Genomic DNA, 25,527 nt, shown 5'->3' on the forward strand with positions numbered 1-25,527 from the left:
ATCACCTCTCTTTGTTAGTTGATTAATTTTAAACCTGATGATGTGGTTTTTAACCAACAAAGCTCGTGATGCGAGAGTGAATGACCGTCTGGAACAAAGAGCGGGGTATTATTGTGGATTGTGTTGAAGCTGCTGGAGCTCTCCTGTTTGTGAGTAAGCTGTCACAGTCACCTCTTATTGTGGAGGGATACAACAGGGTGAACGGTCGTTACTCGTTCAAACCAGATGAGGAGAAAATCCCGGATGTGAACAGAAGCGGCTTGCTGTTTGGGGGAGGTTATAAGTAGAGGAGAAGAAGAGTGAGGCCCCAGGAATCATCATCGTGTAATTCCGCTCACGTTCGTCTCCATCTGCCTCTTAAATCTGAAGCCATGCACCCTCAGCGTCCTCTTCCCCAGGCCATGCCCTCCTCCTCTCTGGGGCAGCACCTGCGGGACTTGGCCATGGGTCTGGGACGGGGCAAGAACGTCCTCGGGGGGAACTTCACCTACAGTTTCATCCAGTCGGTTAAGGAGTGCCTTTACTTCCTCCTCTGCTGTTGGTGTATCAAAGAGATCCTGGACTGACTGAAGGAGAATACGTCAAGTTGTGCCACATTGTTTGGCTCATCTATGGAGGGTTTGATGAAGAGCGATTTGTAAGTAACTTAGTTTGTAGTATGACTTTCTGGTACATGCTCCAAATGTTTAGATTTTAAGTAATTAGTTCACCTTTAAGAATATGTTTCTGATGGAAGTTTGGTGTTCTAAAAACTAGATTTTGTTTTTTAGATGCACCTGAGCAATCACCCCTGCACACTTCCAAGACACCATAGATCCACGAGTGGACTGGGTTCAAGGTTTCTGAAGTGGACATGGCGTGGATGGTTTTTTTGGTGGGGAATGGTGCCTGAATAAATGATATAATGATAAAAAGATTCTTTTTCTTTTTTGTTTGTTTTTTCGTTTGTTTTATGATTAGAATGTAGAGCTGCTTCACAAATGACAAGTATTTTCAACCTAGCTGTTATAATGGTATTTAAATAGTTCAGTCAAATGTATGAATAGAACCAGAACAGATGTCAAGAGTCATCATCTTCAAGTTCATCTGTCTTCAGTTCAATTCAGTTTATTTATCTAGCACCAAGTCACAACAGATGTCGTCTCAGGGCACTGAACAGAAACATTCGTATATAAAAACTGTATCTGAGGAGCAGACTGCTTTGAATTGAACTCCATCACAGAACTCTGATCTTGAGCAAGCATGAAGGCCACAGTGGAAAGGAAAAACTCCCTCATGAAGAAGAAACCTTTAGCAGAACCAGGCTCTGGACAAGCGGCCATCTGCTTTGACCAGCTGGGTTTGAGAGGAACAGATACACAATGGCAGGTCAAGAATCATATGTTGAGATAGAAATAATATCAAATGAAAACTATTTATTTTTTAACAATTCATTTAAGGAAATTATGACAATTTGTCCTCTTGTAGTTTAAGCTTAAGGCAGTATAACAAGCCAACCCTAACTCCAGTTAAGACTGGCCGCAGCATTTTGGATTAACTGAAGACTTTTTAAAGAAGTATTTGGACACCCAGATAACAAACCATTATAATAGTCCAGTCTAGACATGACAAATACATGAACCAGTTTTTCTGCATCATTTTTAGATAAGGTGTTTCTAATTTTAGCGATATTACTTAGGTGGAAGAAAGTGGTTCTAGTAACGTGGGGGATAAAAGACATGTCCTGATCAAAAATACCACCAACATCTTTAACATTAGAGCCGGAGGCCAGATCAATGCCTTCCAAGGAGGGTTAAAGGCCGAAAAATCTATTCCTGATACTCTGGTCCAAAAACTAAAACCTCAGTCTTGTCTGTATTCAAAAGCAGAAAATTTTGGCATGTGATTGTCAGCACCTGTGAGCAACCAGTAGTGATCACATAACTTCAAAATCTGGGATGAAAATTATCTTCAAAGATGACAGCGCCTGCCCCACAGAGTGGGGGTTATTTTAAACAACCTCCAGAATATGGGAGTGGACAAAATGAACTTACTTCTCTGTAATTCAAGCCTGATCCACACTGACCAACACAACCTCATTTGTTGATTTGCAATCAAGCTGGTGAACAGCATGAGGAGGAAGTGTCAGACTGTTGTGGCTGTGTATGGTTCTTCCACATGCTACTGTGACACTTGTTAGTTAAATAAATGAGGTGATTAGTTACCATAATGCATTTTTTTTAACTACAACCATTCAATCCAATAAATGCCACCCATCAAGATTGTTTGGCATTGTTAGAGAAAATTTGGAAAGATTTTCTTGAACTCAACCCACACACTCTGCTGCTCAACTCACAGCAGACAAGTTCAGACTCATGCTCAGGCTGTTGTTTAATATTTTACATTATTATTGTTTAGCGTATACCTTAGATCCCTACAGTTTATTTTTATCCGTTATATTTTTGCTTTTTTGGGGTGTAACGGGGACCTTGAGAGTACACAGTTTCATTCCACCTCATGTACCACAAGTGATTTGAATGACAATAAAGAACCTTGAACCTTGAACATATTAATTTTCCTAACAAATGTGGCACATATAAGATTAAATAAACAGGCCTTTTAACAATGTAAGATTTGTTGCCAAGGAGCGTTGTTACTTCAAAGAGGATAAAAAGGACGATGGATGGATGGATGGATGGATGGATGGATGGATGGATGGATGGATGGATAGATAGATAGATAGATAGATAGATAGATAGATAGATAGATAGATAGATAGATAGATAGATAGATAGATAGATAGATAGATAGATAGAAATTCTAAAGGGTAGTGAAATAAAATTGAAAAAATATTTAGGGAAAAAAAAACATCCTCGAAAACTCTTGGCAGACTCTCCTGTCAATCAACTTTGAGCCCTTGATAAAAAAAAAAAAAAAAAGCTCGAGTCGTGATTGGTTGAGATGAATATGAAGGGGCGGGTTCAAAGCTATTCTCGACTATGATTGGGCGAAAGCCGCGTGAAGCGTTGCGTTCATGAGGCACGCTCTAAGTTATGAGTGAAGTTGGATGCGGAACCTCTGATGTGCCTCCTGTTCCTGTGACAGACTCCTGAAGTATACTCACCGACCACGGTAAGACTAACTTGAAATTCGACGATACTAACATTTTTTTTTAACACAAACGCACAGAGTTGAACATAAACATACGGAGTTTGTTCCTCCGCGGCACCGCACTGCGTCCTTCATCGTTTTCCTGGTACAACAGTTGTAAAGTGCTGGACTTTACTACTTAAATGTGATCAATATTCGTGTTACTTTATGCAGTATATCGTGATTAGACTGCTTTTTTTTTTTAACCAACATAGAATAAATAATTCTCAGTTGCTTTTCCTGAACCTGTTTATGTGACATTTCCTGTCTTTGCTCTCTTTCAGATTGTATGAAAATATAAAATGTCTGCTTTAGGGAGTGAGTGTTTGTGTTAAATTAACGTTTTGCTCATGTGGCCTTTCTCCTTTGCCATCCTTTTGACCTTTTTTGGTAAGTTTTCCTTGCAGAGACCAGTGGAGATGCTATCTGCTGCTGTAACAATGAGCTTGGGCACCTTTCTTTTCTTTTGCTCCTAAATAAAACCATAAATGTTGCCATTAGTGCTCTTTTAAGTTGAGACACAATATCTGGAAGACTTCTGTTTGCACGAGGAAGCAAACCTGTATGAGACAAGGTGTCAAGTAGCTGTAAATATTTAAAGTTAATGCTCCTCTGACTCAGACATCTGAGTTAAAACTAGATGAAAATCAAAGGAAAAACAAGCCAAAGTCTGGCTTTATGGTGCGTTTAGGTAATCCTTTTAAAACTGCCCCATGCTCCTTCTTTCTGTCTCTAGTCAATCTCAGGATGGCTAAATTTAGCAGGCATCTATTTAAACCATTCCACTATATGCTCCACAATGCTCTTTGGGCCCTAGGCTAGATTCAGTGGACTTCTCTTGGGAGGCGCTCGATTAGGAGACCTAAATTGCGCAGCTGGGAGGGAATTGGATTTGGGGAATGAAGTGTGTCATTACCAGGCGGATGTGATATTAAATGAAGTGCCCAGTGAAAAAGGCAGAAATATTTGGTAAGAAATGTGCATAAGCTCAACCATTGCGAAGAGATCATTTGCATTAGGTTTTTATTTTTTCATGCAGGTAAGCGGTTGAAACAAGACATCTGTTGAACAGACCAATACGTTTGAAGTGAAAGGCCTATTTAGCTAACCCAGACTCCAGAATAGTGCTGGCCTTGGTAACCCGGGTCGGTGCCAAAACTTTTGTCGCCTAGTCAAAAGCCAGGGTGCCCTCAAGGCCTGCAGTGCTCACAAACTACTAATGAAGAGCTGAGTTCTCCGAGACAAGAAGCTTTCCTGCTCGCATACAAAAACACACCGAGAGATGTCAGGAAAACGATACTGTAGGTTTTGTGTTGGTAGAGTGGGTGAGGCAGGAAAGCAGAGGCTCGTATTCAAATCCTGTGCACGAGTGAAGCTCTTAAAGCTGCGTCACAGTGTTGACCTCACTGTGAAGTAGTTACAGAGGATGACTAACTACTGATGCCACAGCTGGATATAGCTTATATTAAAAACTTTTTTATTTATTTAGAACTTCACAACAGACAATTTTCCCCTCCTTTTTTTCTGTAAAGGGCACGGAAGGCTTTTGTCCTCAGGGGTGAACCTACCACCAGTCACTGTCTTCTTTTGTCCCCCAGCGCTGAGCGAAAAGGGGGAATTGTAAATATTCTTCATCCCTCCATTAGTTCATCTGTACATGAGCACAATAATCTGCAAAATAAGTGGGGTATCGACTTCCATTTTTGTGTGGGGGTGCATAGGCGTAAGACCGGTTATTTTTGAAAATTGGGTTGCCAGGTCAATGTCCAAAATGATCACCACCATATCTATAGTATGATAACCTTGTGAGCTGGAAAAATTAGCAACGGGTACGTTTCCTTTTTGGTGTGTGGTTGCATCGAGGCGTAACAAATGTTCCGTTAGAAAATAGGGATGCCACTCCATAATTCAAGATGGTCACTCTCCACCATATAAATGTATTTTTTCTAACCTACAAAACTCTCAACAACCTAGCTCCATCTTATATTTTAGATCTTATTGTTCCATATTTTCAATTCAATTTCAATTCAGTTTATTTATATAGCGCCATATCTCATCAAAGTTGGCTCAGAACAGAAACATTCACATACGTAGAAAAGCCAAATAGTAAAGTTCTCTATCTACGGAAGCCAGCCACCTCGTTGAATCTGCACTTCATTTTCCTAACAGAGCACTTTGCTCTCAAACTGAAGGTTTACTCGCAGTTCCTATAGTTTCCAAAAGCAGAATGTGAGGAAGATCTTTCAGTTATCAAGCTCCTCTTGAGGAACCAACTTCCAGTTTCTGTTCATGAGGTTGACACATTGTCCAGTTTTAAGACTGGACTTAAGACTTTCCTTTTTGATAAATCCTATAGTTAGGGTTGGCTTGTTATGCTGCTATAGACTTGGACTACTGGAGGACAAATTGACCTAATTTCCTTAAAGAAATTGTTAAAATTGAATATTTTTCATTTGATACATTTCTATTTTAATACAAGATTCTTGACCTGCCATTGTGTATCTATTCCTCTCAAACCCAGCTGGTCGAAGCAGACGGCCGCTTGTCCTGAAACTGGTTCTGCTAAAAGTTTCTTCCTCATAAGGACGTTTTTCCTGTCCACTGTCGCCTTGAAGCTTGCTCAAGATGAGAGTCTGCCATGAAGTTCAACTCAAAGCAGTCTGCGCCTCCTATAAATAGTGTCATTAACTTTTTATGTACATGAATGTTTCTGTTCAGTGCCCTGAGATGACTTTTGTTGTGACTTGGCGCTATAGAAATAAACTGAATTGGATGGATGGATATTGTCTTATTTAAATAAAATTGATGCACATTTAAAAAAAAAAAGAAATAGTGATGCAGCTTTATATTTTTACACACAGTGGGGTTTAGCTTAATAGCTTGTAAGATATAATTGCATATTTTTTCTTAATAAAGTTTTTCATTGTTACAGAAGATGCTGTAGCATCCAGACGAACCAAACTCATACTCCTTGTTTTTTCTTCCTCACTTCTGTAACAATAATAAGCAAATACCAATAATATGCTTCAATAAAATTCACACCTTCCATTATTGACCAGAGGTTGATGGTGGTCATGATGTGTCTGTTTACTTTCATTTAATATGGAAAATAAATTGTAAGGGATTTTTCTGGAAAGAAGTGACAGCCATCATCACACTCCTTTTGATATATATAATTTTATTTAATATAACTAATAGTAATCACAAACCATGTTTTATTTTAATGCAGTTGCTGTGCTGCAGGTGAGGGACAGAGCCTTCAGCGGGCCATGTCGGGGGGCAGCGGTACGAACAACAGCTGGACCATTCTCTCCTCTGAGGTACGACCGTTTTATAAAGAGCATGAAAAGATGTGCAGCAGCTTGAAGTGACCTCGTTGAGTTGATTTCTAAAAAGAAAGCTCTTTGTCCCCAATTTGATTTTTCTTTCTTTTAGGTCACCTGGATAAAAATGAGGTTTCTGTCAAGTCTGTCTGAAATTTTCATTTTATTTTTCCAGAAAAGCAACTCTGTAAGCCACAGTTCTAGGGGCTTTATACGTTAACATGCTCACTATTTTTAGATCTGTTTTAAGGACGATGTTGCTGAAGAGGAAGATACTGATAAAACTCCACAGACTTTCCTCGTATTGATGAACTTTCTGTCCTCTGTTGTCGGTGTGTATTTTGCAGGGAACTGTTGCTGAAACCCTGAGGCCCTTTGCAGCAGGGACAGAGCAGCATGAAGAAATCCATCCGTCCTCAACAGGTGTCCTGGTTTATTGTTTGTATTGGAGTCGATAAAACTGAATTATTTTGAACAAACAGTGGATGCATGGATTGAAGTGCCACAGACTGTTCAGCTGAAGATTAAGCATTTACTTGTTTACCAGCACAATATTGTTCTGACTAAGGAAGTCATCCAGCAAGCTTCAAATCTACAAGAGTAGTCGTCACAAAATGCTATTAATCCTGTGAAGCTATTTGAGAGTGAGGCCGAACGGCCATCTTTACAAAGTAATGAGCCACTGTTTATTTGTTTCAATCTCTAAAAAGACAGCCGCTGCTTCGTCTTTTTGCTGTTCTCCTGTTAGAGGCCACCACAACGAGTCCTCCTCCATCTCACTGTGTCTCGTAGGCCACGTGTTTATTGCACGTGAGCAGTGGTTACTTTGAGCCGGATCCTGTCGGAACAAGATCCGGGAACTCTCTCATTTTGACCCGTTCTGTTCCGGTACCTCTTTGTTTAGATCCAGCCGCCCCCCCCCCCCCCCCCCCTAAAAGTCCAAAGTCTTGGTGCATTTTTATTTTAATTATTTATTAAAAATATAGCGAGAGGAGGCGTTGCCTTTAGCCAGGCGGACCCAGTCTGTGGATGTTCCAGCCGCAGCACACGCTCCTTCAAGGAGCCTCTAGGTGGTGGGGGGTGAGGATGGAGGGACAGATGGTCACATGACACACAGAGATTCTGCGCAGAGTCCTTCTCTTCTCCTCCTCTCCAAATATTATCCTTACTCAGTGGGACTTCGCACTGACAAACACCTCTTCTCCCCTCCTCTCAGACCCCCGAAACAGAAACGATAATTTATTCAACGGAATAAATAAAAGCCTATAGACAGTGCACGTAACGCACAGAAACGTCTCCAGACAGTTCTAGTGCGCACAACATCAGCAGGTGTCTGAACTCCTGCTACATTTCAGACATGATAAATACAAAAAGCTTACTGTAAAAAATAAATTACAAATACAAAGAGAGAAATGTTTGCTGTTATTCACATTATATGTCACGTTTCAAAACAGCGCTAATTTGTCAAAATAACAGCGATCAAAATGTCAAAGACGGTCCAATTTACTTTAATAAAAAATGGATGGATGGATTGTCCGTAGTTGGACAACAGAGAACTGAAGCCTTCAGGTGCTTCAAACGGTGCCACGAGACTGGAGCAGGAGTGGAGAAGAGTTCAGCTCAGAACCATGAAGTGAGGGGAGGAGGGGGGTTTAGGACACCTGACAGAACCAGAGCTGCTCATTCACACACAACCTGCTGTTCCTCTCCAAATAGTAATTTTATTAAGTGTTTACAAATGTAAGTAAATGTTGATGCATGACAACCCGTTAAAATACACCAAAATGCAGGAAATGGCATCTTTTGTTATCCTACGTCGTCACCCGCCTGCGGTTCTGCCGTCAATCAGTTTACAAATTAAGCCCTGCATACGAGTGATCAACAGTCTCATTAAATCACTTTTTTTGTTTTAACTATAACACAAACAGATTTAGGAGCTGACTGGATCAAATAAACCAGTTTTCACTGTAAACGGGCTCATTTTTTGTGGTTCAGACGTTTTTGGCTGAACATAAAAATATTATCTGTCAGCAGACACTTTGCATTTACGTCATTAATTAAGGTAATTTATTTCAAACCTGCATTGCTGTCCTTGTCTTTAATGCCACCTAAACATGTTGGTGTCACATTTGAGTCAACGCCACGATGTTTATCTTAACACTTTTAACACTTACGCATCTCTTTTAGCACAACACGAGCAGCGCAGCAGCCAAATCAACAGATAATCATCTGCACCAGCTTTTATTTAGCACACACCAGGATGCTTGTTGGGCTGATTTGGATGGTGCACATCACAGATTTCTATTTGAAAACTACAGTGCCTTGTGAAAGTATTCGGCCTCCTTGAACTTTTCAACCTTTTGCCACATTTCAGGCTTCAAACATAAAGATATAAATTTTTTTTTTTTTGTGAAGAATCAACAACAAGTGGGACACAATCTTGAAGTGGAATGAAATTTATTGGATGTGTCAAACTTTTTTAACAAATAAAAACTGAAAAGTGGGGCGTGCAATATTATTCGGCCCCCTTGCGTTAATACTTTGTAGCGCCGCCTTTTGCTGCAGTTCCAGCTGCAAGTCTCTTGGGGTTTGTCTCTATCAGTTTTGCACATGGAGACACTGAAATTCTTGCCCATTCTTTCTTGCAAAACAGCTCGAGCTCAGTGAGGTTGGATGGAGAGCGTTTGTGAACAGCAGTCTTCAGCTCTTTCCACAGATTCTCGATTGGATTTAGGTCTGGACTTTGACTTGGCCATTCCAACACCTGGATACGTTTATTTGTGAACCATTCCATTGTAGATTTGGCTTTATGTTTTGGATCATTGTCTTGTTGGAAGATAAATCTCTGTCCCAGTCTCAGGTCTCTTGCAGACTCAAACAGGTTTTCTTCCAGAATGGTCCTGTATTTGGCTCCATCCATCTTCCCATCAATTCTGACCATCTTCCCTGTCCCTGCTGATGAAAAGCAGGCCCAAACCATGATGCTGCCACCACCATGTTTGGCAGTGGGGATGGTGTGTTCAGGGTGATGAGCTGTGTTGCTTTTACGCCAAACATATCGTTTTGCATTGTGGCCAAACAGTTTGATTTTGGTTTCATGTGACCAGAGCACCTTCTTCCACATGTTTGGTGTCTCCCAGGTGCTTGTGGCAAACTTTAAACAACACTTTTTATGGAGATCTTTGAGAAATGGCTTTCTTCTTGCCACTCTTCCATAAAGGCCAGATTTGTGCAGTGTACGACTGATTGTTGTCCTATGGACAGACTCTCCCACCTCAGCTGTAGATCTCTGCAGTTCTTCCAGAGTGATCATGGGCCTCTTGGCTGCATCTCTGATCAGTCTTCTCCTTGTTCCAAATGAAAGTTTAGAGGGACGGCCGGGTCTTGGTAGATTTGGAGTGGTCTCATACTCCTTCCATTTCAATATGATTGCTTGCACAGTGCTCCTTGGGATGTTTAAAGCTTGGGAAATCTTTTTGTATCCAAATCCGGCTTTAAACTTCTCCACAACAGTATCTCAGGCCTGCCTTGTGTGTTCCTTGGTCTTCATGATGCTCTCTGCACTTTGAACAGAACCCTGAGACTATCACAGAGCAGGTGCATTTATACGGAGACTTGATTGCACACAGGTGGATTCTATTTATCATCATCAGTCATTTGGGACAACATTGGATCATTCATAGATCCTCACTGAACTTCTGGAGTGAGTTTGCTGCACTGAAAGTAAAGGGGCCCAATAATATTGCACGCCCCACTTTTCAGTTTTTTATTTGTTAAAAAAGTTTGACACATCCAATAAATTTCATTCCACTTCACGATTGTGTCCCACTTGTTGATTCTTCACAAAAAATTAAAATGTTATATCTTTATGTTTGAAGCCTGAAATGTGGCAAAATGCTGAAAAGTTCAAGGGGGCCGAATACTTTCACAAGGCACTGTATAACCAGTTTGTGCTGCAGCTTCTCATCTCACAAACAACTGTAAGGGTGACGATTCTCCTCAGGTTTAATTAAAGAACGCTCTAAACTTGTTTCCAGTGTGCAGACCTTTAAAAGGCTACAAATCTCAGTTAAGTAAAGCAACTGTATAAAAGGATTGAAAGTCCAATACATCAACGCTGGAGGCTGATAAGGTTAGAAAGAATACAATTATTCTAATTAACTGCTAATTAAAGATTAATTACAAGCCAATAAACCATGGACTCTGGCTCCGTTTTAATGAAGTTGTGTTTATTTAGTTTTCAGACACGATTTGGGAAAAATGCAGAAAAATATCTTTATTTTAATTCAGTTCTTACCATCCTACTTAAAAATACTTTAGTTTTTGTGCCTTAGACAACGTAATGATGGTAAAAATAAATCCACGTCATTCAGCTCATGTCTGCTCAATCATGTCCTGGTTTCAAGAATCAAAGCTGTTTCTTTGGATGGAGTGATGGTTGGAAACCATTGAACTCTAAATGCTTGCTCTTCTGTGTCTGTTGGGGGAAGCAGGTTCTGGAGAGACGAGCCAGCCTGCAAAGAGTGCAGCGTCTGCAGGAGGACTCCCCGTGGGGGACCATCCAGTAAGACAATAAAACATGACTGCGTATTCTGTAGCTACACTTTTAGCTGTGTGCTTTAGCTGAATGTGTGTTTCTGACTGGGCAGGGAACGTTTTGTGCTAGCTCTCATTTTTAAACTGTCACCTGGTTTTAGTTGATCTTTCGTTTTTAATTATAAACTATTCTGAGTGTTTTTGTCGCTCGTCCGCAGTTGAACCTCTAACTCAGGAGGCAACTTGTTTCAGTTAGCTGCTCTGACAGAACTCTACTTGGCTAAAGATAATTCACAACCACTGCGTTTATTTTTAGTGACTCAATGCAGAAACTTTTTTAACATGTTGTTGTTTTGTTTTTTTATACTCAGTTATCAGAAGAAAAATCAGATCAGCCCTCTTCTTCTCCTCCATCTGAAGTCTCTGACACCGTGGATCATGGTGATAAAATCATCCCCATGGAGGAACAAGCTGAGGGACCAGCACAGTCCGGCTCTGACCCCAAATCATCCTCCGTCTCCTACACCCTCCTAACTCCTCTTGGTGGAGCTCCTCCTGGACAAGCAGAGTTCACACAGGCAGAAGAAGAAGAAACTGTGCGTCTGGGGAACGAGCCGGAGCTACAACCGAAAGGGGAGGAGTCAGAGCAGCAGCCATGGACAGCTGACGCAGGTGAGAACACAAACTAACCCTGGTCAGGTCAGAATCTCTACATTCTGATATCATGCCCAAGTAATTGTCTGTTTGTAGCAGTAGTTCTGGTTCCGAAGGTGTTCGGTATCTGGGCCATGAGGTTGTCTGGAGAGAGGCTGTCTGTATGATGAAGACCTCATGATGAGACAAACTGCAGTTAGGACACCTGCAGAAGTAAATTGGCTTCAGAGGGACTGACTCTGAAGTTCTGTTGGGAAGATGGAGGTTTTTGTTCTGCTTCTGTCTCACTGCTCCGTAAAACGACCAGTCTCCTTCCTGTCTGTGGTGCTTTACACCTGGAGGTCAGGACCAGCACGTTCAGCCTTTACTGTTACTCCTCTGCAGTCAAATGAGATGCAAATAGTTTGTTTAAAAAATGTGCACACTCTTTATTTTAAGGTATTCAAGAACTATCTTTTATTTTTAATTAAAATAAAAAAACAGAACTCTCCATCAGTTCAAGCACATTTTAAATGAAGCAGGTCGACCTTTTCATGAAATTTGGTCAAACCAGTTGCAGAACTGTTTTATGTTGAATATTAAAGGACTAAATTGAGTCCAACAAAAAGCCACAGACCGTTATAGATGCAACAAAGAGAATTGTTTGTTGGTTATGTTGCAACAAATCAAGGTGGGTGGTACACTAACATATTTGGTAATTTCAAAAATGTACCGGTTGGGTGGATATACATTACTAGTCTATCTTAAAGTCTCACAATGTTACTTTTTCAGCTTCCTCCAGCTGTAACTATACAAAAGTTACATTTCTAAATTAAAGATAACACTTTGTTGAATTTCCTTTTCTCTTTATATCTATAAAAGGTTGAATAAGCCACAAAAGTCAATATTTTTTTCCACAGAGAATTGTTCTCTGCCACAAAGTTGTTCGTCCTTAATTGACCAGAGGTCTGTAGGACCTTTAGGATCTTAAAAATTAAAAACTACATGAGATGATTTCATACAGAAAGTGTCCAGATGTGCACCAGTGTTTGGTGTTTTGATGCCCAGATGTAAAACTGAACCCAAGTTTTTTTTTTTTTTTTTTTTACCCAAATTAAATTTGTCCACTCATTGTTTCAGACGCCCCTGTGGGTTCAGAGGTCAACAAGGACAGAACGCAGGAGACGGCAGAGAAAGAGTCTGAGGAGAGGAGGAAGAAGTCCCTCCTTGCAGCTCTGGAGCAGATTGGAAGAAGGGAAGAGGAAGAGGATGAGGAAGAAGAGTTTCAGGACCCTCAGCGGGAAAACGGTGGCATCTTCTCTCTGAACAAGTGCATCCTGGGAGCTGTCCTTCTGTTAGCTTTGGGCACCATGTTTTTCTCAGGTAAGCATCACCTCCTGACTCGTCGTCATGTTTCCACTGATGATGATAAACGATAAGTCGTGACGCGAGTCACCGTGAGCTGGATGAAGGATGCTGAGGTTTGTTGTGCCTGCAGGTGTCTTCATGGACCTGAACAAGGGTAGGTTGGTTTGTTCTTGTGTATGTTAATGTGGGTCAATCCTTTTATTTTATTTATTTTAACAAAGCATGTTTTTTGGGAATGTGCATGCAGATAAAGACTTTGCACGTGATGCATAAAAAAACCGCTTTCTGCACTTCTAAATGCGTGTTTTCATCCTGCAGGAGCGATATTTGTTATTGTTTTTATGTATTGTTATTAAAACTCCTTTATACATTAACCACAATACAAGTTACAGAATGTTACATTTGTATTCAACCCTTCGTTTATCACCCGCTGCTCGTTGTTGGTGGTGGAATGTCATCCCCAACTTATTCTTGGAGCGCTAATTGATGGCACAAGATCAGTTTTTAAACTTTGGATTAACTGTTGGAGTTCACTCTGCGTGCCTCCATCTTTTACTACTTATCCATGGCCAGGTCAGGTCCAGGAGAGAAACCCACACATCCATCTACCCAGCAACACTCCTGCTCCTCCTGGGGGAGCACTAGGAGTTCCCAGGATTAGGCCTGTCACCATAACAATTGTTGCTGGGTGATTAATTGTTTCAGAAATTATTGTGATAAACAATAATAATAATTAATAATTTTAACTCCCATGCTTCTGTATAAATGTGCTCGTCAGTGTAAAGCTTCTGTCAGTTGAACTGTGCAGAATGACAGCAGACTTTGTGATTTGCAGACAGCGAGCACGCTGCAAACGAGCTGAGAGACACGGAGGCAGCAGGAAGACAGGTCAGTCCCCCGCCGCTCTGTCTGTGCTCATCAGTTTCATTTGTATAACCAGAGTGTTTACTCTGGTTTTCTTTTTCCCGTTTTGTTCTCGCTTGTGAGTTTTTAAAATTCAATAACTCACTCTGAATATGGCTTTGATTTCAAATGTTCCCAATCCATTGGACATTTTCACAGGAGTGGTTCAGTCCGGTGGTTCCTCCACACACGGACGCCGGCAGCTCAGAGCTCCTGAACAAGCTGGACGAAGGAAGCCGGCAGATTTCTGCGCTGCAAGCCCAGCTTCAGGTGTGACTCCAATCTGCTGTTCTTCATAAATACACATAGTACATAACACAAATGTGTCAAGACTGTAACATTCACCTGGGACCCTTTTCTCCTCCCCACCTCCTCTCTTTCTTTAAGCAGGCACAGAAAGAGGAGCTAAAAGTAGCGAAGGAACAGGCAGCGGAGGGAGTCAAAGAGCGGCTGCTCTGGGAGGAGGTGGAGAAGGAAAACAGTAGGTTGAAGACAGAGGTGGCGTCTCTCCCTGTCCTTCAGAAAGAGAACGACAGGATGAAGAAAGAGCTGGAGTCCGTCCCGGCCCTACAGAAAGAGCTAGAAACCCTGAGGTCCACTGTGACAAAATTCAAACTCTCCTCAGGTACAGAGGAGCAGGGTGGGGTGGAGGGGGGAAATAGAGGGATAAGTGTTACAAAAAAATAAGTGAGATTATAGAAATTTAGTCTGTTTTCATTACTGTATTTTTCAGACTGTAAGACTCATTTAAAATCCTTTAATTTTCTCCAAAATCGACAGTGAGCCTTATAATCGGGTGCACCTTATGTATTAACTCTGTGCTTAATGACCTCAAACCGATTTTATGTGGTTATTGTGAATGAGTCGAATAAAGTTCGACTTATTTGACAGTTTTGTTTCGCGTAATGCTCCGTTATAGTCCAAAAAAATCCAATATTCTTTGCTACTTTTAATAAACTGCCTTTGTGTCTTGTTCCAGCTGCGGATCAAAGAGCTCCAGCTGAGGAGAGTCTCTCCACACCGCCCCCTCCTGGACAGACAGCACACAGCAGCCAGGCCCCCGCTGGAGCCACACACACCAGGACGCTCTGGGATGAGCAGAAGGAAAAGAAGGATCTTAAGAAGGATAAATATGAGACGAGTGAGAAGAACCTGTCTAAAGAGGGAGAGAAGTCTGCGAGGAAGGACAGAGAACAAAAGGAGTTCAAAAAAGAATGGAAGAAAGAGAAACGGAGAGAAGGAATGTTAAATAAAGAGAAAGAAAAGGCAGGTAAGCAGAAGAGGCAGAGTGATGAGGTGAAAGACTGGAAGAGAGAGAAACCTGGTAGAGGTGATGATGGAAAGCATGAGGAGAAGGAAGAGAGAGGCTGGAAAAAGGGAAAAGACGAAAACGAAGGTAAAGATTGGAGAGGAAAGGAGGAGAAAAAGAACCGTCAGGGAGGGAAGGAAGGCGGGGAGGGGTGGAAGGAAGAGAAGGACTGGAAGAAAGTGAAGGAAAGTGACAAAGAGAAGTGGGAAAGGAAAGCTTGGAAGGAGACGGGAGAAAAGAAAGAGTGGAAGAAAGATGAGTGGAGAGCTAAAAACAGAGATCAGGGTAAAGAAGGGAAAGGAAAAGATGAGCGGAAGCCGTGGGAAGATGGCAACCATCATGGTAAAGAGAGGGCAGGGACGGAAGAGAGGAAGAGTAAAAATGAAAAGCGAGATGAAGAATGGATGAGGAAAGAAGAGAGGTCGAATGAGTGGAAGAAAGACAGGAAGAGAGGAGAGAGAGAGAAAAAACCTAAAAACGACCAAGTTCAGAACAAGAAGGAGCACAGGTCTGCAGGAAACAAACACCAGGAGGAGCACCTGTACGCTGACCCAATCCCCCCCCACTCCCACCGCAGACCCTCCGTGGGTCACCCTGAGTACTGGCTCCAGCAGAGGGACCGCCTCCGCCGCCACCCCAGACCCCCCCAGAGCTGCAGCTCAGCGGAGAGCTGCGCTCGGAGCGAGCGGCTGCTTCCTGTCACCTCCCCTGACTTCCAGGACGTCCTTCAGTCCTACCTGAGCGCGGCGGAGGAGGCCGGCGTGGACGAGTCCAGGACCGGGGAGCTGAAGAAGCTCGCCGCCGAGTTCTTTAAAGACGGCGTGTTCGTGCACGACCAGATGAGCTTTCAAGACTTTGTGGAAGACTTGGGAGATATTTTGGAAGACCTGGTGGAAGGAGACGAGGAGGACGAGGAGGACAGTCCTCTGGAGGAGCAAATGGAGGAGTTTGAAAAAGAAGTGATGGAGAAGTTTTCAGTGCCGGGTGCTGGCGAGAAGGAGAAGAGAATAAAAGTGGAAAGGAGGAGGGAGAGCGGACAGGAGCGAGGCTGACGGAGGAGAAGGAAGCGACGGGACAGATGGTTTGATCAGAGGGAACACTTAAATCTACATTTCACGAGCGGAGACGCTTTCTTTACGTCCACCCGTTGTCTTTTTGATGCTTACTCACACACTGACCAGAGCCGTCCTACGGAGCGAGCCACGCCTCCTGAATTCAAATGTTCGCACGGTGGACCAGTGGTTAAAGCTGTCGCCTCACAGGAATGATTGGAGACGGGCACCAGCTCCCTTCAGTGGAAGTAAAAACGTGAACGGACGGATGCTCAGTCCAGAAATCTCTAATGATTTGAAATGTGATGAAGTGCAGCTGCTGTGAAGGCTCCTGTTTAACCGCCCGCTGTTTGTCGTGTGCACTGATCAACATCTGTAGCAGCTCGTTCATAAAGCCCTCGTTCGCATAAAACTCATGTTTGCATCACATTATTTGTACATTTTGCATCCATATTGTGTTTGATCAAAACTTTCTGGATTTAGACGTGTTGACTATTTGACTTGTAGAAGTTATTTAAAACGAAGTTTGTCGGCCACATGTTGAGCATGTTTATTTATTTTCAGGTACAGACCTTCTGTTGTGCACTAAAATGTCTTGTTTTTGTTGATTAGGTGCTTTTTTTTAAAAGTTTTAAAATAGTTTTCTTTGTTTACGGGAGTGTTTTCTGTAGAACTGACTGGAGGCTTTTTTTTTTTTTTTTTTTTGAGCTTTTGTTACAGCTGCAAGCAAATAAATTCATCACGTATGTTTGGTGGAAAAACTTGAACTTTGTCTTTTTTTATTTTTTAAACAAAAACAAGAGGTAGCAACAAATAATTGGTGCCTAAAATTGATCTCCGTTAAACATATAAAAGTTTTATTTTTATTTTATTTTCCAGTCAGCAACTGATCTGTTCACATTTCAAGAAAATTCAACTAAAACCTCAGACACCGAGATGTTGGTTTTTCCCACGAGTTGCTCCTTGAAACCTGAATCGTTTGCACTGCGTTAAAAAAAAAGGCAGAATTTAATCGTCCAAACGTTGTTGAGCTCGTGTTCTTCCAGTTTTGTTCTCCAAATGAGCTCGTAATTTAATCAGCTCTGGTTTGCTCTCATCTGCGCAGACAACAAACCTCAGGCGTGTTCATGTGATGTCTGCAGCATTCTTTCTTTCCCCACTCTCCCAACAACACCAACAGCTTAAAGCCCTTTTTGTTTCGTTGAACTCGTGAACGATGAAGTCAGAGGCCTTCATGTTAAAACACCTCGGAGATGATTTACAGGACATACGATGGAGTTTATGCCTGGAGTTGCTCACGTGATGCTGGGATTCACTGGAGGGACTGGAGCCATAACCAGAGAGGGCCAGCGTCTGGACCTAGCATCGTTGGAGATACTGGCAAAACAGCCAACAGGAAGGGCTGATTTTGTAAAACTTATAAATAAATATAAGACTAGAGAAATTGCATTTCCTGCAAAAAAGCTGTGTGAATGCTTTTTACTGAAGAAGTTGCAGGAAAACCGCTGGAAGTAGCTAAAATAATATTCTGAATTGTAGTTGATATGGAAGAGCACACCGTAATTGGCAGAAGAAGTTTATTTGATGAATTAGGGTTAAATAAGCAGAAATGAGCACAAAAATTCAGAAATTAGCTAAAACAGCTGAAATTGCAATAAAATAAAACAACTGAAAAGTAGCTGAAATGGCAGAAAAAACTAAACTACCAGAAAGAGCTGAAATGAGCTAAAAAAGTGGAATAAGCTGAAAAATCTAAAATTGGCATAAAAACAGCTAAATAGTTGAAACTTGCTGAAATAAGCTGAAAGGAGCATAATAAGCAGAAATTAGCAGAAAGAAGTTAGAAGAACCACAAACAAGTTGCAGTTATAGAATAATAACCTGAAAGGAGCACAAATCAGCTGAAAGTAGCTGACTTTTTTAGTTTGCACAAGGAAGCTGAAAGAAGTTGAATCAGAGCAAAACATGAAAGGAGCAGTAAAAGGTTGTAAACAGATCTAAAGATTTAAAGGATGTAAAATGAGCTCAGTTCATTTTCTATGAGGAAAAAAAATGGCAGTAAAGTTTGGATTTTCAATTCAAACAATTGCTTTGTTTACACTGAGTGCATACCTGCACATCAGTACATCTGGAAAACTACTGGAGCAAACTGCCTGTACCACCGTTTGCTATAGTTCAGGATTGATTTCAAACTTTGCAACGAGTCCCTTCATGTGTTGCTCCTCCATTTTGGGTTTCTAGCATTTTATGGGGTACCGTTTGTAAAGTTACACAGTCAAAAATTAACATCAATATTTTGGTTTATTTAGCCTTTAATAAGATATCAATTTTTTTTTCCAAAGTCACATTTTCACCATGTTATTCATACATTTATAAATGTCATAATTCCAAACTAAATATTTAATTTACAAGCTAAATATTTAGTTTACAAACTAAATACTTAACTTGCAAGTTAAACTAAATATTCAGATGTAAACTAAATATTTAATTTCCAAGCTAAATATTTATTTTAAAAACTAATCATTTAATTTCCAAACTATTTATTGTCCAAGCTAAATATTTAATTTCCAAAAATTTCTAAGCTAAACATTTAATTTCCAAAATAAATATTTAATTTGCTAACTAAATATTTAACTCTCACCTAAATATTTAGCTTGTAAGTTAAATATTTAGTTTGTAAGTTAAATATTTAGTTAGCAAATTAAATATTTAGTTTAGGAATTAAATGGTTAACTTAGAAATGTTTACTTTGGAAATTAAATATTTAACGTAGAAAGTAAATATTTAGCTTGGAAATTAAATATTTAATTCGCTCCAAAATATTTAGTTTACTAACTAATTATTTATCTTGCAAGTGACATATTTAGTTTGTAAACTAAATATTTAGCTTGAAAATTAAATATTTAGTTTGGAACCATGGCATTTATAAATGTATGAATAACACGGTGAAAATATGACTTTGGGGGGGAAAAAACTATTTTTTTTCTTATTAAAGGCTAAATAAACCAAAATATTGATGTTAATTTTTGACTGTGTAACTTTACAAATGGCACCCCATAGTATTTTAACGTAGAAAAATGGTTTATTGGGAGTAAGTTAGCCTCACTTTAAATTAGTTATTTACAAAGTCCACGTTGCTAAATATTAACTGAAGCAGTTTAAAGCTGAAGTGACATGTTGTCTGTTAAATTATTAGCTTTTTGCACAAGATGAATTTTCATTCGTTTAACCTTTATTTATAGAAGTTAGTCTGATTGAGTCATGAGGGCTAATTTTCAAGAGAGACCTGGTTATAAATACATATAAAATGAAAACTAAATCAAAATTGTGATACAAAATAAAAACAAGCTACATTATGGAACGAGGTAAAATACTAAAAACAGGAACATCTGCACTGACTTTTGCATTGAACTTAACAGGTATTTAAAATCCCTTAGAGAGGTCAAAGTGGACAGCTTCAGATCTTATTGCAAGGTGTTCCAGGAAACAGGAGCAGAGTAAGAGAAGGCCCTTTTGCTGAATTCAGTCCATGCTGAGGGGACACTGCAGGTAATGATGTCCTGAGAATGCACGCTGTAGCTGCCCTGATGACGTGACATGTAGGAAGAGATGTATGAAGGCAACAGACCAAGAAGTGATTTAAAGATGAAAATGTACCAGTGAGAGAGTCTGTATGAAGTTAATGATGACCAGTTAACCAGTGAATATAAGGTGCAATGGGTACGATAGTTACAGCCAGTTATGAATCTTAGCATGCACGCTATGGTAGACAGTATCCACCATCTGCAAGGTGCTTGCAAGAGCATGCATATAAATAATGTCACCATAGTCAGTAGAAGGAAGAAAAGTCAAGGCGTTTCCTAGCATTCAGTGTTAGACAGGATCATTTCTAAAAAAGAAACACAATTTTACTTTCAATTTCTTTACCAAGTTTTTTGACATAAGCCTTAAAAGAGAGATGTGCATCGACCAAGATACCCAAGTATTTGTAAGAGTCCACAAACGCAATAGGAACACCATTCGTAGATGAGATAGAAGGAAGGACTGCTGGTACCGACTTCCTGTTTGAAAACAACATCCCTTTGGTTTTATCAGCATTTACCACAAGTTTGAGACGGAACACATCAGACTGGATGATGTCGAACGCAGACTGTAAAAGCTGGAAAATCTTAGCAACTGATTTAGCTCGATAATAAACAACTGTCATTGGCATAGAAATGTAAGGACGCATCAGGAATGATCTGACCTACATTATTTACTGTATGTAGACTGTAAAGAGTGTGGGTCCTAAGACTGAGCTTTGTGGTACGCCAGAGTTGGCAGCTAAATAACTGGAAGAAGTATCATTGTGTTGAACACATTTACCTCCGATCTGAGAGATAATTAGAAAATCAACTAGTATGGTCTGAGAAACCAATTTCTGAGAGCTTATGGCATAAAATGTCATGGTCCACACAGTGTCAAAAGCTTTAGACAAGTCTAAGTCCACAAAGTCCTGGACATATTGATCCTTTTTTTAAAACCAAGAAGGTTCAAATCAGCTGGAAACTTTCTGCGCGACTAAAAACATGCATGTCAGATTGATTAGTGATTTAAAGTGTGAGGTTGTAAGTGGGGTGTGTGTGTGTGTGTTGTGATGAAGAGTCAACCTGCAGGGTTTGGACAGGATGAAGTGGAAAATGGTTTACAAGTACTGTACACCTACATTTCTGTTCTGCTGCTTCATTTGTGCTTCAAAATAATTTGAACTCCACTGCTTCTGCTGTGATGCTTCTCTCGAGAAGCTTCTCGTCTTCTTTCAATAAAAACGAGTCCCTGCTCGCAGATAAACCCCCGGTAAGGAAGCAGCTTCGTCTCGAGGAAGCAGCAGAACAATTCTCACTTTTCCAAATCAGCCTTTTATTTCTTTGTTAGTTGCTGCCCTCCTCCGTGGGGCTCTGTGTGCCAGTGTTTCAGCTAACAGCGATACAGATGTGCGTTTCTGTGGCTGTGCCGTACCACGGAGACAGGAAAATGAGGAGTGGAGATGTTTGGACGCCTTGTTAGCTCTAACTGCTTCCCTAATGTGCCAATTCTGCACATCCTGCTGCAGTTTGGGCTCAAATGAAATGAAGCCCTAGTGCCCCATTCCAAAAGGTTTTTGCAGTTCAGACTTCAGTACAGTGTACGATTAGAAGTGATTTACGTTTTCTTTCCGTCTCTCTGTGGCAACGTGGCCACAGAAAGGATTTCAATGAAGCCATTCTTCATGGATTTGGACCAGAACTGAGTAGAACATGAAAAGTAGAGATTTGTGGGTATGTGTTGTAATATATTTAATCCTCTTTACCCCAATTTAAATTTTTTTTTTTAAAGTTGTCTTTGTCCTTGTCTGTGTGTCTTCATCTGTCTTTTAGCCTAATATCTCATGAAGCAGTGGACTGTGTACGTCTACAACTGATTCAGTGTTGGAGGTGATTCCATTCAAGGTGAACACCAGAGATAGTCAGTCTTAGGAAACACAAAATTAGCTGTAATTCTGTTAATTTTACAGGCGTTCAGCTAAAATTTAGTGTGGTAGTAGCTGAGAGTCGTCCTCAGCACATACTCTGACACTTCCCTGTGGGATCTCACAGTTACTCTGGAGACCATGCTTGAAGGTTTGACTGAAACATTTTGAACTTTTCAACATAAGATGATCTCAGTTTAAAACTGTGGCATGAAAGGTGGCGGGCGACATTTCTTCTTGGACTGCTAGGCCTTTCATCATCATACTTCCTGTAATGTACAACTCTGTTACAGGCTGTAGTTGTAGAGTATCTAGAAGAGGAAATGGAAAAAGGTTTAACACCAATGATTAATCTACTTTACTGGGACAGTTGGGCTATAAAAGCAGGAAGGACTCTGTCCTCGCATCAGTCAAACACACCTGAGCAGGTGAGGTCTCTGTCTCTTCTTTGTCTTTTCAGAACTGACCCTGTCCAAGAAAAGACGCCAGTTCTCCTGCATGGAAACATATTGTTTTGAAATTGTGGTAATGTTCTTACAACTGACAGAATTTCTTGTTTTCTGCCTTTTCTTTCTCTCTTTCTGTTCTTTCTTTTGTTCTTTTTTCCATCTTGTGTCATTCTTTCTTTCTTTGTTTTTTTGTTCTTTCTTTCTGTTCATTTTTCTGTCTTTCTGTTTGTTCTTTGTTCATTCTTTATTCCTGTCTGCTCTTTTTTTTTTCTGTTCTTTTTCTTTCTTTCTTTTTCTGTTCTTTCTTTCTGTTCTTGCTTTCTGTTCTTTCCTTCTTTCTTTCTGTTTTTTCTGTTCTTTCTTGCTTTCTTTTCTTTCTTTCTTTCCTCCCTTCGTTCTTGCTGTTTTTCTGTTCTTTATTTCTTTCTGTTCTTTCCTTCTTTCTTCCTGTTCTTTCAGCTCATGATGGAGTCAGCCACTGGTGTTCTTATTTACCAGTTTAAGGCATACTCTGCCAGCGACAGGTCCGTTAAGACGCTGAGTTGAGATGAGTTCTGCAGACTTGTCAAATCAGAACTCCCCCGCTTCATCGAGGTACTGAACAACAGAACTGCTGCGATGCACCGGACTGTTTTAATTGTAGTTACAAAGATTGTAAGTCAGACGAAGATATTTATTTATTTATTTATTTTGTAGAGTAGAAAGTGGTCTATTTTATTAAAACTACATGTGTTGACTTTCCAGCTCATGAAGCAGATGGTCTTTCTGGATAAAATAAATAAATTAATAGATATGTTAATCCAAAGAAGCGAGCGTTTCCCTTCAGTCCTGTTATTATGAGCTACAGCTCAGGTTCTGTGTTTTATCGTTGATCACTATAAACGTTCAGATTTTATTTTTCTGTCCTGTCCTTTGAGAACAAAAAAAGCTCTTTGGGAATTTTTTTTAGGATTTACTTAAGTTAGAAATAATTTATGCTTGGTTTAATATAATCTTGATTGGTGTAACTTCCCTATATTTGATTAGATGATTAAAAACCTTTCTGTGATTATTTGTTGTTGATCTGTTTTCAGATCATCTATAAAGTTTTCCATGATGCAACATTTTTAAAAAACAGTTATTTTATCTTTTCAGTCTTTTGTTTTCTTGTTTACAATAACTGTTTTTGGTTTTTATGGGTTTTGTTATCTATAATTTTTTGTTTGGACTGTGTTTTTTGTATTTATTTTTGTCTGTTTCAGTTGAGCTCTTTATTCTTTCATTCTAGTTTCTCTCATACCTCCTTTGTTCGTTAGCACACTTCTTCTTACTCCATAATCAGCCTTCTAACCACACACTTTTCCAGGTTTCTTCTTGTTTCTTCATGCATGTTTCATTTTCTTTGCTTCTCAGTTTTGTTTTGTAGTAAAACACAATATCCAAAGTGAGGCTCATGGGCCGTTTGCGGCCCTTTGAGAGATTGTGTGCGGCCCGCAACTGCAATTTAAGACTGGTATAATTTGGCACATGGACTTGAAAGATTGATGTAGAAAGAGCTTTTTACAGATTTTGTGGGTGACATTTTATAAATATTTTGTTAAACAAGCAAAAATGAATAAAATAAAAATTTTGAACTGCGAGCCGACAAAATCTTCAGTCCAAATATCCACGGCCGAGCCAAACAACCCCTTTTAAACAATGCTTTTTAAAGAAGTAACTTATATCTTGCTTTTGTTCTTGAGATTAGAATAAAATGTACTTCCCAAGCACAAGAAGACAAAAAAACAATCGAACCAACGAATCAACGGAACTGAATGATTTCCTTAAACAAAAGATAAATAATTGTTAGCGTAACTTTTAGAACTAATTTTGCACCAAAATGAACATGTTCTTGTCCTGTCACTAAAATGCTGTTTACATTATTGATGAAAGTTTCAAAAGACAAAAAATAATCCAAAGAAACAATAAATATATATTTATAAATCCAGGACATTTTGGCCCACGTGTCAAAATGTTCTAAAAATAAGTAGCTCCTGAAACCTGTGGGTCCTAACTCGCCGGGCACCAAACGTGACAGAACACGCTGCTGTTTTACAATAAATGCAGAATTTATTTATACGTTTTTATTCAATTTTAAGAATAGTTTTCTTTGAAGTGTCCAATTTTTCTTTCTGGAAATGATGTGAAAGTTCAGTAAGGGTTAAAGGTTCATGTTTCTGGAACGTTCGGGCAGGTTCTTTGAGCTCTGAGGTGTTTGCTGATAAAGTGCTGGACTTTGAGTGTTTTTAAAGTCCCACAGTAAGTTAGTGAAGGAGCTGTTCCATGGATTTAGACTCGATCGCATCAGAGCAAACGTTCAACAGGAGTCAGCTCTTTATTCTAAATGCTCGTGCTTCACATGTAAAAATACATAGAGCCTTCGTTAGCTCCTCCTGCCTCCATCCTTGTGATCATCTTCACCCAGGAAACGCTTCACGAGGCCTAACAGACACAAGTCTGCCTTTTTTCCAACTGTGGAAAATTCCACGTGTTTCCTCTTTGATTCACAGCTGAGATGATCCCTTCTGCCACAAGATGGTGACAGAGCCAGTGGGTCTTGAGCCCAACGCCTCTGCTGATGTCCTCCTGTGTGTGTGCTGACGTGGGGGGGCTTCTGTCCTCCAAACCACTCCAGCTGGACGGGGTCGCCTGCTGGACGTCAGAGTTAATTTTTATTATCTCACACATTTCCTGTTCTCCTGCAGAATGCTGGTGACCCCCATGGTGTCCACCAACTCATGAGCTCATTGGACCAGAACAATGATGGAGAGCTCAGCTTCCTGGAGTTCTGGCAGCTGATTGGTCAACTTGCAAGCAAGCATGGGGGGCTTCAGCCAATAGAGCGTCCTCATTTACTCCCAGTTTTTCCACTGCCATGTGTTACTGACCTGTCTGTGTGCCACACAGGAAGAAAAGGAGAACTCGTCCAAATCACTGGTGTCCGTTTCAGCTGCAGACTGATTTAGATCTAATCTCCAACCAAACGGTTGTTAAACTGAGCCAGTATGAGAACCAGTCCCTTTGCAGTTCCCAGCACACACACTCACACACAGCTGCATGTGCTCACAAGCCTAAAGTTAAGATGATTGTGCATGCTGTGTGAAAATGTGTGTGTGTCGGTGCACCGATTCCTGGAAGACATCCCCTCGCTCCAGGACTCGAACAGATGAGTGGTGTTGGCAGAGGAGCCAGGTTTGATGTTCCAGTGTGACCAATAAAAGCTAAATGTAACAGTGTGTGTGTGTGTGTGTGTGTGTGTGTGTGTGTGTGTGTGTGTGTGTTCAGGGCTCTCTAGGCAGACAGATGGACTCAGGCCACA

The 25,527-nt window shown here is 40.4% G+C and overlaps 2 protein-coding genes and 1 pseudogene across 2 annotated transcripts; all 3 read left to right on the plus strand.

The window, feature by feature from the left end:
* The first annotated feature begins 207 nt into the window (after positions 1-207).
* Positions 208-794, plus strand: LOC119409402 (lens epithelial protein). The gene is made up of 2 exons (XM_037676285.1): positions 208-637; positions 771-794. The coding sequence occupies exon 1, from the start codon at positions 372-374 to the stop codon at positions 564-566; it is 195 nt and encodes a 64-aa protein (XP_037532213.1). The 5' UTR covers positions 208-371; the 3' UTR covers positions 567-637; positions 771-794.
* Positions 795-3,019: 2,225 nt separating this feature from the next.
* On the plus strand, positions 3,020-16,374 carry pbxip1b (pre-B-cell leukemia homeobox interacting protein 1b). The gene is made up of 10 exons (XM_037676938.1): positions 3,020-3,111; positions 6,359-6,449; positions 6,800-6,875; positions 10,946-11,016; positions 11,360-11,660; positions 12,762-13,004; positions 13,825-13,877; positions 14,052-14,162; positions 14,283-14,517; positions 14,872-16,374. The coding sequence occupies exons 2-10, from the start codon at positions 6,399-6,401 to the stop codon at positions 16,251-16,253; spliced, it is 2,523 nt and encodes an 840-aa protein (XP_037532866.1). The 5' UTR covers positions 3,020-3,111; positions 6,359-6,398; the 3' UTR covers positions 16,254-16,374.
* A 6,281-nt stretch (positions 16,375-22,655) lies between these two features.
* On the plus strand, positions 22,656-25,169 carry LOC119409739 (annotated as a pseudogene).
* The last annotated feature ends 358 nt before the right edge of the window (positions 25,170-25,527 follow it).

Source organism: Nematolebias whitei, chromosome 5 (assembly GCF_014905685.2).
Source record: "Nematolebias whitei isolate Nwh7 chromosome 5, NemWhi1, whole genome shotgun sequence".
Classification (NCBI taxonomy): domain Eukaryota; kingdom Metazoa; phylum Chordata; class Actinopteri; order Cyprinodontiformes; family Rivulidae; genus Nematolebias; species Nematolebias whitei.

What these genes read in the sequence shown, in the direction of transcription:
- LOC119409402 (XM_037676285.1), top strand. Translation starts at nt 372, where the DNA reads ATGCACCCTCAGCGTCCTCTTCCCCAGGCCATGCCCTCCTCCTCTCTG.
- pbxip1b (XM_037676938.1), top strand. Translation starts at nt 6,399, where the DNA reads ATGTCGGGGGGCAGCGGTACGAACAACAGCTGGACCATTCTCTCCTCT. An exon ending in GGACCATTCTCTCCTCTGAG is followed by an intron (nt 6,450 to 6,799) that starts GTACGACCGTTT and finishes TGTATTTTGCAG; the next exon opens with GGAACTGTTGCTGAAACCCT. An exon ending in AAAATTCAAACTCTCCTCAG is followed by an intron (nt 14,518 to 14,871) that starts GTACAGAGGAGC and finishes GTCTTGTTCCAG; the next exon opens with CTGCGGATCAAAGAGCTCCA.